Here is a 13,742-nt window from a genome sequence, read left to right on the forward strand (position 1 = left end):
GTGAAGGAAACTGATTGCTATTATTTCACAGTAAAATTTTAGGTTTTTTGTAATGTACACTACTGTTACACTTGATATGAGTTGCACTGGTGTGACACTGTGCCCTGGCAGGCCCTGAAACGCACACGTGTGAAGGAAACTGACTGCTATTATTTCACAGTCATATTTCTATTTTTTTTTCATGTACACTACTGTTACACCAGATATGAGTTGCACTGGTGTGACACTGTGCCCTGGCAGGCCCTGAAACGCACACTTGTGAAGGAAACTGATTGCTATTATTTCACAGTCAAATTTTAGGTTTTTTGTAATGTACACTACTGTTACACCAGATATGAGTTGCACTGGTGTGACACTGTGCCCTGGCAGGCCCTGAAACGCACACGTGTGAAGGAAACTGACTGCTCTTATTTCACAGTCAAAAAAGTGTTGTTTTTTTTAAATGTACACTACTGTTACACCAGATATGAGTTGCACTGGTGTGACACTGTGCCCTGGCAGACCCTGAAACGCACACGTGTGAAGGAAACTGACTGCTATTATTTCACAGTCAAATTTCTAGTTTTTTTTTTAATGTACACTACTGTTACACCAGATATGAGTTGCACTGGTGTGAGACACTGTGCCCTGGCAGACCCTGAAATGCACACGTGTGAAGGAAACTGACTGCTATTATTTCACAGTCAAATTTCTAGTTTCTTTTTAATGTACACTACTGTTACACCAGATATGAGTTGCACTGGTGTGACACTGTGCCCTAGCAGGCCCTGAAACGCACACGTGTGAAGGAAACTCACTGCTATTATTTCACAGTCCAATTTCTAGTTTTTTTTTAATGTACACTACTGTTACACCAGATATGAGTTGCACTGGTGTGACACTGTGCCCTGGCAGGCCCTGAAACACACACGTGTGATGGAAACTGACTGCTATTATTTTACAGTCAAAAAAGTTTTGTTTTTTTAAATGTACACTACTGTTACACCAGATATGAGTTGCCCTGGTTTGACACTGTGCCCTGGCAGGCCCTGAAACACACACGTGTGATGGAAACTGACTGCTATTATTTTACAGTCAAAAAAGTGTTGTTTTTTTTAGTGTACACTACTGTTACACCAGATATCAGTTGCACTGGTGTGACACTGTGCCCTGGCAGGCCCTGAAACGCACACGTGTGAAGGAAACTGACTGCTATTATTTCACAGTCAAATTTCTAGTTTTTTTTTTTATGTACACTACTGTTACACCAGATATGAGTTGCACTGGTGTGACACTGTGCCCTGGCAGGCCCTGAAACGCACACCCGTGAAGGAAACTGACTGCAATTATTTCACAGCCAAATTTCTAGTTTTTATTTTAATGTACACTACTGTTACACCAGATATGAGTTTCACTGGTGTGACACTGTGCCCTGGCCGGCCCTGAAACGCACACGTGTGAAGGAAACTGACTGCTATTATTTCACAGTCAAATTTCTAGTTTCTTTTTAATGTACACTACTGTTACACCAGATATGAGTTGCACTGGTGTGACACTGTGCCATAGCAGGCCCTGAAACGCACACGTGTGAAGGAAACTCACTGCTATTATTTCACAGTCCAATTTCTAGTTTTTTTTTAATGTACACTACTGTTACACCAGATATGAGTTGCACTGGTGTGACACTGTGCCCTGGCAGGCCCTGAAACACACACGTGTGATGGAAACTGACTGCTATTATTTTACAGTCAAAAAAGTTTTGTTTTTTTAAATGTACACTACTGTTACACCAGATATGAGTTGCCCTGGTTTGACACTGTGCCCTGGCAGGCCCTGAAACACACACGTGTGATGGAAACTGACTGCTATTATTTTACAGTCAAAAAAGTGTTGTTTTTTTTAGTGTACACTACTGTTACACCAGATATGAGTTGCACTGGTGTGACACTGTGCCCTGGCAGGCCCTGAAACGCACACGTGTGAAGGAAACTGACTGCTATTATTTCACAGTCAAATTTCTAGTTTTTTTTTTTATGTACACTACTGTTACACCAGATATGAGTTGCACTGGTGTGACACTGTGCCCTGGCAGGCCCTGAAACGCACACCCGTGAAGGAAACTGACTGCAATTATTTCACAGCCAAATTTCTAGTTTTTATTTTAATGTACACTACTGTTACACCAGATATGAGTTTCACTGGTGTGACACTGTGCCCTGGCCGGCCCTGAAACGCACACGTGTGAAGGAAACTGACTGCTATTATTTCACAGTCAAAAAAGTGTTTTTTTTTTTTTTATGTAAACTACTGTTACACCAGATATGAGTTGCACTGGTGTGACACTGTGCCCTGGCAGGCCCTGAAACGCACACGTGTGAAGGAAACTGACTGCTATTATTTCACAGTCAAATTTCTAGGTTTTTTTTATGTACACTACTGTTACACCAGATATGAGTTGCACTGGTGTGACACTGTGCCCTGGCAGGCCCTGAAACGCACACGTGTGAAGGAAACTGACTGCTATTATTTTACAGTCAAAAAAGTGTTGTTTTTTTAAATGTACACTACTGTTACACCAGATATGAGTTGCACTGGTGTGACACTGTGCCCTGGCAGGCCCTGAAACGCACACGTGTGAAGGAAACTGGCTGCTATTATTTCACAGTCAAATTTCTAGTTTTTTTTAATGTACACTACGGTTACACCAGATATGAGTTGCACTGGTGTGACACTGTGCCCTGGCAGGCCCTGAAACGCACACGTGTGAAGGAAACTGACTGCTATTATTTCACAGTCAAAAAGGTGTTGTTTTTTTTAAATGTACACTACTTTTACACCAGATATGAGTTGCACTGGTGTGACACTGTGCCCTTGCAGACCCTGAAACGCACACGTGTGAAGGAAACTGACTGCTATTATTTCACAATCAAATTTCTAGTTTTTTTTTTAATGTACACTACTGTTACACCAGATATGAGTTGCACTGGTGTGACACTGTGCCCTGGCAAACCCTGAAATGCACACGTGTGAAGGAAACTGACTGCTATTATTTCACAGTCAAATTTCTAGTTTCTTTTTAATGTACACTACTGTTACACCAGATATGAGTTTCATTCGTGTGACACTGTGCCTTGGCCGGCCCTGAAACGCACACGCGTGAAGGAAACTGACTGCTATTATTTCAGAGTAAAAGAAGTGTTGTTTTTTTTAAATGTACACTACTGTTACGCCAGATATGAGTTGCACTGGTGTGACACTGTGCCCTGGCAGGCTCTGAAATGCACATGTGTGAAGGAAACTGACTGCTATTATTTCACAGTCAAAAAAGTTTTTGTTTTTTTTATGTACACTACTGTTACACCAGATATGAGTTGCACTGGTGTGACACTGTGCCCTCGCAGTCCCTGAAACGCACACTTGTGAAGGAAACTGACTGCTATTATTTCACAGTCAAATTTTAGGTTTTTTTTAATGTACACTACGGTTACACCAGATATGAGTTGCACTGGTGTGACACTGTGCCCTGGCAGGCCCTGAAACGCACACGTGTGAAGGAAACTGACTGCTATTATTTCACAGTCAAAAAAGTGTTGTTGTTTTTTAAATGTACACTACTGTTACACCAGATATGAGTTGCACTGGTGTGACACTGTGCCCTGGCAGACCCTGAAATGCACACGTGTGAAGGAAACTGACTGCTATTATTTCACAGTCAAATTTCTAGTTTCTTTTTAATGTACACTACTGTTACACCAGATATGAGTTGCACTGGTGTGACACTGTGCCCTGGCAGGCCCTGAAACGCACACGTGTGAAGGAAACTGATTGCTATTATTTCACAGTCAAATTTCTAGTTTTTTTTTAATGTACACTACTGTTACACCAGATATGAGTTGCACTGGTGTGACACTGTGCCCTGGCAGTCCCTGAAACGCACACTTGTGAAGGAAACTGACTGCTATTATTTCACAGTCAAATTTTAGTTTTTTTTTTTAATGTACACTACGGTTACACCAGATATGAGTTGCACTGGTGTGACACTGTGCCCTGGCAGGCCCTGAAACGCACACGTGTGAAGGAAACTGACTGCTATTATTTCACAGTCAAATTTTAGTTTTTTTTTAATGCACACTACTGTTACACCAGATATGAGTTGCACTGGTGTGACACTGTGCCCTGGCAGGCCCTGAAACGCACACGTGTGAAGGAAACTGATTGCTATTATTTCACAGTCAAATTTCTAGTTTTTTTTTAATGTACACTACTGTTACACCAGATATGAGTTGCACTGGTGTGACACTGTGCCCTGGCAGTCCCTGAAACGCACACTTGTGAAGGAAACTGACTGCTATTATTTCACAGTCAAATTTTAGTTTTTTTTTTTAATGTACACTACGGTTACACCAGATATGAGTTGCACTGGTGTGACACTGTGCCCTGGCAGGCCCTGAAACGCACACGTGTGAAGGAAACTGACTGCTATTATTTCACAGTCAAAAAGGTGTTTTTTTTTTTAATGTACACTACTGTTACACCAGATATGAGTTGCACTGGTGTGACACTGTGCCCTGGCAGACCCTGAAATGCACACATGTGAACGAAACTCACTGCTATTATTTCACAGTCCAATTTCTAGTTTTTTTTTATGTACACTACTGTTACACCAGACATGAGTTGCACTTGTGTGACACTGTGCCCTGGAAGGCTCTGAAACGCACACGTGTGAAGGAAACTGACTGCTATTATTTCACAGTCAAAAAAGTGTTGTTTTTTTTTAAATGTACACTACTGTTACACCAGATATGAGTTGCACTGGTGTGACACTGTGCCCTGGCAAACCCTGAAATGCACACGTGTGAAGGAAACTGACTGCTATTATTTCACAGTCAAATTTCTAGTTTCTTTTTAATGTACACTACTGTTACACCAGATATGAGTTGCACTGGTGTGACACTGTGCCCTGGCAGGCCCTGAAACGCACACGTGTGAAGGAAACTGACTGCTATTATTTCACAGTCAAATTTCTAGGTTTTTTTTATGTACACTACTGTTACACCAGATATGAGTAGCACTGGTGTGACACTGTGCCCTGGCAGGCCTGAAACGCACACGTGTGAAGGAAACTGACTGCTATTATTTCACAGTCAAAAAAGTGTTTTTTTTTTTAAAATGTACACTACTGTTACGCCAGATATGAGTTGCACTGGTGTGACACTGTGCCCTGGCAGGCTCTGAAATGCACACGTGTGAAGGAAACTTGGCTGCTATTATTTCACAGTCAAAAAAGTTTTTTGTTTTTTTTATGTACACTACTGTTACACCAGATATGAGTTGCACTGGTGTGACACTGTGCCCTGGCAGGCCCTGAAACACACACGTGTGAAGGAAACTGACTGCTATTATTTCACAGTCAAATTTCTAGGTTTTTTTTTTAATGTACACTACTGTTACACCAGATATGAGTTGCACTGGTGTGACACTGTGCCCTGGCAGGCCCTGAAACGCACACGTGTGAAGGAAACTGACTGCTATTATTTCACAGTCAAATTTCTAGGTTTTTTTTATGTACACTACTGTTACACCAGATATGAGTTGCACTGGTGTGACACTGTGCCCTGGCAGGCCCTGAAACGCACATGTGTGAAGGAAACTGACTGCTATTATTTTACAGTCAAAAAAGTGTTGTTTTTTTAAATGTACACTACTGTTACACCAGATATGAGTTGCACTGGTTTGACACTGTGCCCTGGCAGGCCCTGAAACACACACGTGTGATGGAAACTGACTGCTATTATTTTACAGTCAAAAAAGTGTTGTTTTTTTTAATGTACACTACTGTTACACCAGATATGAGTTGCACTGGTGTGACACTGTGCCCTGGCAGACCCTGAAACGCACACGTGTGAAGGAAACTGACTGCTATTATTTCACAGTCAAATTTCTAGTTTTTTTTAATGTACACTACGGTTACACCAGATATGAGTTGCACTGGTGTGACACTGTGCCCTGGCAGGCCCTGAAACGCACACGTGTGAAGGAAACTGACTGCTATTATTTCACAGTCAAAAAGGTGTTGTTTTTTTTAAATGTACACTACTTTTACACCAGATATGAGTTGCACTGGTGTGACACTGTGCCCTTGCAGACCCTGAAACGCACACGTGTGAAGGAAACTGACTGCTATTATTTCACAGTCAAATTTCTAGTTTTTTTTTTAATGTACACTACTGTTACACCAGATATGAGTTGCACTGGTGTGACACTGTGCCCTGGCAGACCCTGAAATGCACACGTGTGAAGGAAACTGACTGCTATTATTTCACAGTCAAATTTCTAGTTTCTTTTTAATGTACACTACTGTTACACCAGATATGAGTTTCATTCGTGTGACACTGTGCCTTGGCCGGCCCTGAAACGCACACGCGTGAAGGAAACTGACTGCTATTATTTCAGAGTAAAAGAAGTGTTGTTTTTTTTAAATGTACACTACTGTTACGCCAGATATGAGTTGCACTGGTGTGACACTGTGCCCTGGCAGGCTCTGAAATGCACACGTGTGAAGGAAACTGACTGCTATTATTTCACAGTCAAAAAAGTTTTTGTTTTTTTTATGTACACTACTGTTACACCAGATATGAGTTGCACTGGTGTGACACTGTGCCCTCGCAGTCCCTGAAACGCACACTTGTGAAGGAAACTGACTGCTATTATTTCACAGTCAAATTTTAGGTTTTTTTTAATGTACACTACGGTTACACCAGATATGAGTTGCACTGGTGTGACACTGTGCCCTGGCAGGCCCTGAAACGCACACGTGTGAAGGAAACTGACTGCTATTATTTCACAGTCAAAAAAGTGTTGTTTTTTTTTTAAATGTACACTACTGTTACACCAGATATGAGTTGCACTGGTGTGACACTGTGCCCTGGCAGACCCTGAAATGCACACGTGTGAAGGAAACTGACTGCTATTATTTCACAGTCAAATTTCTAGTTTCTTTTTAATGTACACTACTGTTACACCAGATATGAGTTGCACAGGTGTGACACTGTGCCCTGGCAGGCCCTGAAACGCACACGTGTGAAGGAAACTGACTGCTATTATTTCACAGTCAAATTTTAGTTTTTTTTTAATGCACACTACTGTTACACCAGATATGAGTTGCACTGGTGTGACACTGTGCCCTGGCAGGCCCTGAAACGCACACGTGTGAAGGAAACTGATTGCTATTATTTCACAGTCAAATTTCTAGTTTTTTTTTAATGTACACTACTGTTACACCAGATATGAGTTGCACTGGTGTGACACTGTGCCCTGGCAGTCCCTGAAACGCACACTTGTGAAGGAAACTGACTGCTATTATTTCACAGTCAAATTTTAGTTTTTTTTTTAATGTACACTACGGTTACACCAGATATGAGTTGCACTGGTGTGACACTGTGCCCTGGCAGGCCCTGAAACGCACACGTGTGAAGGAAACTGACTGCTATTATTTCACAGTCAAAAAGGTGTTGTTTTTTTTAAATGTACACTACTGTTACACCAGATATGAGTTGCACTGGTGTGACACTGTGCCCTGGCAGACCCTGAAACGCACACGTGTGAAGGAAACTGACTGCTATTATTTCACAGTCAAATTTCTAGTTTTTTTTTTTAATGTACACTACTGTTACACCAGATATGAGTTGCACTGGTGTGACACTGTGCCCTGGCAGACCCTGAAATGCACACGTGTGAAGGAAACTGACTGCTATTATTTCACAGTCAAATTTCTAGTTTCTTTTTAATGTACACTACTGTTACACCAGATATGAGTTGCACTGGTGTGACACTGTGCCCTAGAAGGCCCTGAAACACACACGTGTGAAGGAAACTCACTGCTATTATTTCACAGTCCAATTTCTAGTTTTTTTTTATGTACACTACTGTTACACCAGACATGAGTTGCACTTGTGTGACACTGTGCCCTGGCAGGCTCTGAAACGCACACGTGTGAAGGAAACTGACTGCTATTATTTCACAGTCAAAAAAGTGTTTTGTTTTTTTTAAATGTACACAACAGTTACACCAGATATGAGTTGCACTGGTGTGACACTGTGCCCTGGCAGGCCCTGAAACGCACACGTGTGAAGGAAACTGACTGCTATTATTTCACAGTCAATTTTCTAGTTTTTTTTTTAATGTACACTACTGTTACACCAGATATCAGTTTCACTGGTGTGACACTGTGCCCTTGCCGGCCCTGAAACGCACACGCGTGAAGGAAACTGACTGCTATTATTTCAGAGTAAAAAAAGTGTTTTTTTTTTTTAAATGTACACTACTGTTACGCCAGATATGAGTTGCACTGGTGTGACACTGTGCCCTGGCAGGCTCTGAAATGCACACGTGTGAAGGAAACTTGGCTGCTATTATTTCACAGTCAAAAAAGTTTTTGTTTTTTTTTATGTACACTACTGTTACACCAGATATGAGTTGCACTGGTGTGACACTGTGCCCTGGCAGGCCCTGAAACACACACGTGTGAAGGAAACTGACTGCTATTATTTCACAGTCAAATTTCTAGGTTTTTTTTTTAATGTACACTACTGTTACACCAGATATGAGTTGCACTGGTGTGACACTGTGCCCTGGCAGGCCCTGAAACGCACACGTGTGAAGGAAACTGACTGCTATTATTTCACAGTCAAATTTCTAGGTTTTTTTTATGTACACTACTGTTACACCAGATATGAGTTGCACTGGTGTGACACTGTGCCCTGGCAGGCCCTGAAACGCACACGTGTGAAGGAAACTGACTGCTATTATTTCACAGTCAAATTTCTAGGTTTTTTTTATGTACACTACTGTTACACCAGATATGAGTAGCACTGGTGTGACACTGTGCCCTGGCAGGCCCTGAAACGCACACGTGTGAAGGAAACTGACTGCTATTATTTCACAGTCAAAAAAGTGTTTTTTTTTTAAATGTACACTACTGTTACACCAGATATGAGTTGCACTGGTTTGACACTGTGCCCTGGCAGGCCCTGAAACACACACGTGTGATGGAAACTGACTGCTATTATTTTACAGTCAAAAAAGTGTTGTTTTTTTTAATGTACACTACTGTTACACCAGATATGAGTTGCACTGGTGTGACACTGTGCCCTGGCAGACCCTGAAACGCACACGTGTGAAGGAAACTGACTGCTATTATTTCACAGTCAAATTTCTAGTTTTTTTTAATGTACACTACGGTTACACCAGATATGAGTTGCACTGGTGTGACACTGTGCCCTGGCAGGCCCTGAAACGCACACGTGTGAAGGAAACTGACTGCTATTATTTCACAGTCAAAAAGGTGTTGTTTTTTTTAAATGTACACTACTTTTACACCAGATATGAGTTGCACTGGTGTGACACTGTGCCCTTGCAGACCCTGAAACGCACACGTGTGAAGGAAACTGACTGCTATTATTTCACAGTCAAATTTCTAGTTTTTTTTTTTAATGTACACTACTGTTACACCAGATATGAGTTGCACTGGTGTGACACTGTGCCCTGGCAGACCCTGAAACGCACACGTGTGAAGGAAACTGACTGCTATTATTTCACAGTCAAATTTCTAGTTTTTTTTAATGTACACTACGGTTACACCAGATATGAGTTGCACTGGTGTGACACTGTGCCCTGGCAGGCCCTGAAACGCACACGTGTGAAGGAAACTGACTGCTATTATTTCACAGTCAAATTTTAGTTTTTTTTTAATGTACACTACTGTTACACCAGATATGAGTTGCACTGGTGTGACACTGTGCCCTGGCAGGCCCTGAAACGCACACGTGTGAAGGAAACTGATTGCTATTATTTCACAGTCAAATTTCTAGTTTTTTTTTAATGTACACTACTGTTACACCAGATATGAGTTGCACTGGTGTGACACTGTGCCCTGGCAGTCCCTGAAACGCACACGTGTGAAGGAAACTGACTGCTATTATTTCACAGTCAAAAAGGTGTTGTTTTTTTAAATGTACACTACTGTTACACCAGACATGAGTTGCACTGGTGTGACACTGTGCCCTGGCAGACCCTGAAACGCACACGTGTGAAGGAAACTGACTGCTATTATTTCACAGTCAAATTTCTAGTTTTTTTTTTTTAATGTACACTACTGTTACACCAGATATGAGTTGCACTGGTGTGACACTGTGCCCTGGCAGACCCTGAAATGCACACGTGTGAAGGAAACTGACTGCTATTATTTCACAGTCAAATTTCTAGTTTCTTTTTAATGTACACTACTGTTACACCAGATATGAGTTGCACTGGTGTGACACTGTGCCCTAGAAGGCCCTGAAACACACACGTGTGAAGGAAACTCACTGCTATTATTTCACAGTCCAATTTCTAGTTTTTTTTTTAATGTACACTACTGTTACACCAGACATGAGTTGCACTTGTGTGACACTGTGCCCTGGCAGGCTCTGAAACGCACACGTGTGAAGGAAACTGCCTGCTATTATTTCACAGTCAAAAAAGTGTTTTTTTTTTTTAAATGTACACAACAGTTACACCAGATATGAGTTGCACTGGTGTGACACTGTGCCCTGGCAGGCCCTGAAACGCACACGTGTGAAGGAAACTGACTGCTATTATTTCACAGTCAAATTTCTAGTTTTTTTTTAATGTACACTACTGTTACACCAGATATCAGTTTCACTGGTGTGACACTGTGCCCTTGCCGGCCCTGAAACGCACACGCGTGAAGGAAACTGACTGCTATTATTTCAGAGTAAAAAAAGTGTTTTGTTTTTTTTTTAAATGTACACTACTGTTACGCCAGATATGAGTTGCACTGGTGTGACACTGTGCCCTGGCAGGCTCTGAAATGCACACGTGTGAAGGAAACTTGGCTGCTATTATTTCACAGTCAAAAAAGTTTTTTGTTTTTTTTATGTACACTACTGTTACACCAGATATGAGTTGCACTGGTGTGACACTGTGCCCTGGCAGGCCCTGAAACACACACGTGTGAAGGAAACTGACTGCTATTATTTCACAGTCAAATTTCTAGGTTTTTTTTTTAATGTACACTACTGTTACACCAGATATGAGTTGCACTGGTGTGACACTGTGCCCTGGCAGGCCCTGAAACGCACACGTGTGAAGGAAACTGACTGCTATTATTTCACAGTCAAATTTCTAGTTCTTTTTTAAATGTACACTACTGTTACACCAGATATGAGTTGCACTGGTGTGACACTGTGCCCTGGCAGACCCTGAAACGCACACGTGTGAAGGAAACTGACTGCTATTATTTCACAGTCAAAAAAGTTTTTGTTTTTTTTTAAATGCAAGCTATTGAGACACCAGATATGAGTGGTGGCACTGGGCAAGTGGGCACAGTATACGCTGTGAGCCTGACACACACGCTGGCAGGCAGGCAACTGCAATTAGATTACACAGGAAAAAAAAAACAGACTGATGTTCTAGCCCTAAAAAGGGCTTTTTGGAGTGCTGTCCTTACAGCAGAGATCAGATGAGTCCTTCAGGACTGTAGTGGACACTGAATACACTAGCCTAGCTATCGATTTCCCTATTAAATCAGCAGCAGCTACACTGTCCCTCCTCTCACTAAGAATGCAGCTTTCGAATGAATCTAAAATGGATGCTGTCCAGGAGGTGGGAGGGTCTGGGAGGGAGGGTCTGCTGCTGATTGGCTGTTATGTGTTTGCTGACTGTGAGGTACAGGGTCAAAGTTTACTCAATGATGACGAATAGGGGGCGGACCGAACATCGCATATGTTCGCCCGCCGTGGCGAACGCGAACAAGCTATGTTCGCCAGGAACTATTCGCCAGCAAACTATTCGGGCCATCTCTAATTCCTAACGCTATAGTATTCCTTTAATAGACTAGAAAGGAACACAAACAGGAACCAATGCCTCAGGTTGAAAGTTTACCAGGTGGCATAAGGGAAATAAAATCATTACTCTCTATTGTTGATTACGTCAAGGTTGAAACTGTATAAATAAAATGAAACATTTGCAAAATTGTGAAAAATAATAATGTGGATAGTCACTCTAGCCAATACCAAAGGCTGTAACAGGTAGTAGTACAGTGAGAGAGACTGAGCTGTAGGTTGAAATATGTTCCATAACATGAGGTGTCTAAACAGGTAACTTTAGTTTCTAAAGAAGGAGTAAGAATATAAATCCTATATAAATATATTAAGTTCAAGTGTAGCTGTTGCAGACTTGGATTTTGAACTTTAGTTCTTGTGCACATTCTTCTTGACTAGATTACTCAGACATGTGAGTAGACAAAAGTTAGTCAAATTTTTTAGTGGTGACAATATCACAGAGGTGGTTTTTAACATTTCTCATAACATTTTAACATTTCTCATAATAGGCTCTCATAACATTTTTAATCCATTTTCATAATTCCATTTTGAATCTAAGTCATTCTACAATTCAAATGCAATCCACTGCAATATTATTGCATTTACTTTTGTTTTTTTAATTTGTTGTGATGGTTATATTTAAAAAATATATAGTTTACTTTCCTTATTGGCTTATCTAGCCAAAGGCAATCAGAATTTTGCAAAGTACAAATATTGATTACATTTTTAATGACTTTTTTTCATACAGGGAGAAAAAGGAGATCTAGGTCCTCCAGGTTTTAAAGGTGAAAAGGTAAAATATGTATTTAAATGACAAACATCTTTGCACACATTAGTTTTGATCAATATGTAATTTATATATATCTGCAGGTTTAATAGGACAAATAACCATATACTATTTAAATTGCACTTATACCGATTTCCAATTACATTTTTAAAAATGTAATTCACTATGGAGATTCTAGTCTTTATCTTACAACTTACTATTGTTTATTATTAGTTTCAGATTTTGTAATTTAGATTTTTGGAAATCAAATTTTCAAAGTCTACAATTACTTTATCTTGCATAAGAAATGTATTAGATTCTGACCAACCATTTTACACTGATGAAAAATACATGGTGCTTGTAAAAATGTTGGCAATCAGCAATGGAGTATTGAGTAACCACACTTACATTAAAAAAGACATTAAATATTTTTTATTTATTTTTTTAAATAGAGATCAAGACCTCCTTTACCAAATATTCAATTTTAGGTATTAAATATTAAAACTACTAAATAAATCTTTGGTCACAAATATATAAAAATAAAGTTTAGTTATATATTCACTTACTCATCTATCTACCCATCTTCCCATCCATCCATCTCATATAGTTCCATACTGAAGAGTAAAACCTTTTGGCCTTCTCAATTTTTTTTCTTTGTATTTAAAATTATAATCTGCTACTATCCACAAAAGAATAAAGATTATAAAACAATGTTTGCTATTTTATTTTTTTGTGTAGGGGGAACAAGGCTTACCTGGAGAAAAAGGAAAAGATGGAAATGAAGGAATACCAGGATCTGAGGTTTGTAAATACGTCTAGCATGGCTGTAAGCTAAACTATGTAGAGATATTATGGTCATACACAGTCAATGTATGTTTATAATCAGTAGTATAGAAAATATAAACATCCCTGGCTGTTCGATATTAATGTGGTGAATAACAGTCACTCAGGAACTGAGTTGAAAGCTGTAGGTCTTGCGTTGTACTGATATGTTGTATTGATGTAGGGAAATAAATAAATATTAATATAAACTTATTTACCTAAATGAGAGAGTGCAGCATTTTAGATACAAATTGCTCAGTCATTTTTAATCATAAGTAGGCATTTTGAAAATG

The 13,742-nt window shown here is 40.2% G+C and overlaps 1 protein-coding gene across 2 annotated transcripts in view; it reads left to right on the forward strand.

Annotated features, from left to right (window-relative positions):
• Nucleotides 1–13,742, forward strand: part of COL15A1 (collagen type XV alpha 1 chain) — a 353,153-nt gene that overhangs the window by 258,087 nt on the left and 81,324 nt on the right. For both annotated transcript variants that reach the window (XM_063451925.1, XM_063451926.1), the window contains exons 18-19: nt 12,610–12,654; nt 13,366–13,428. In XM_063451925.1, coding sequence (XP_063307995.1) covers nt 12,610–12,654; nt 13,366–13,428 — 108 coding nt within the window. The remainder of the gene's footprint in view (nt 1–12,609; nt 12,655–13,365; nt 13,429–13,742) is intronic.

Source organism: Pelobates fuscus, chromosome 4 (genome assembly GCF_036172605.1).
Source record: "Pelobates fuscus isolate aPelFus1 chromosome 4, aPelFus1.pri, whole genome shotgun sequence".
Taxonomy (NCBI): Eukaryota; Metazoa; Chordata; class Amphibia; order Anura; family Pelobatidae; genus Pelobates; species Pelobates fuscus.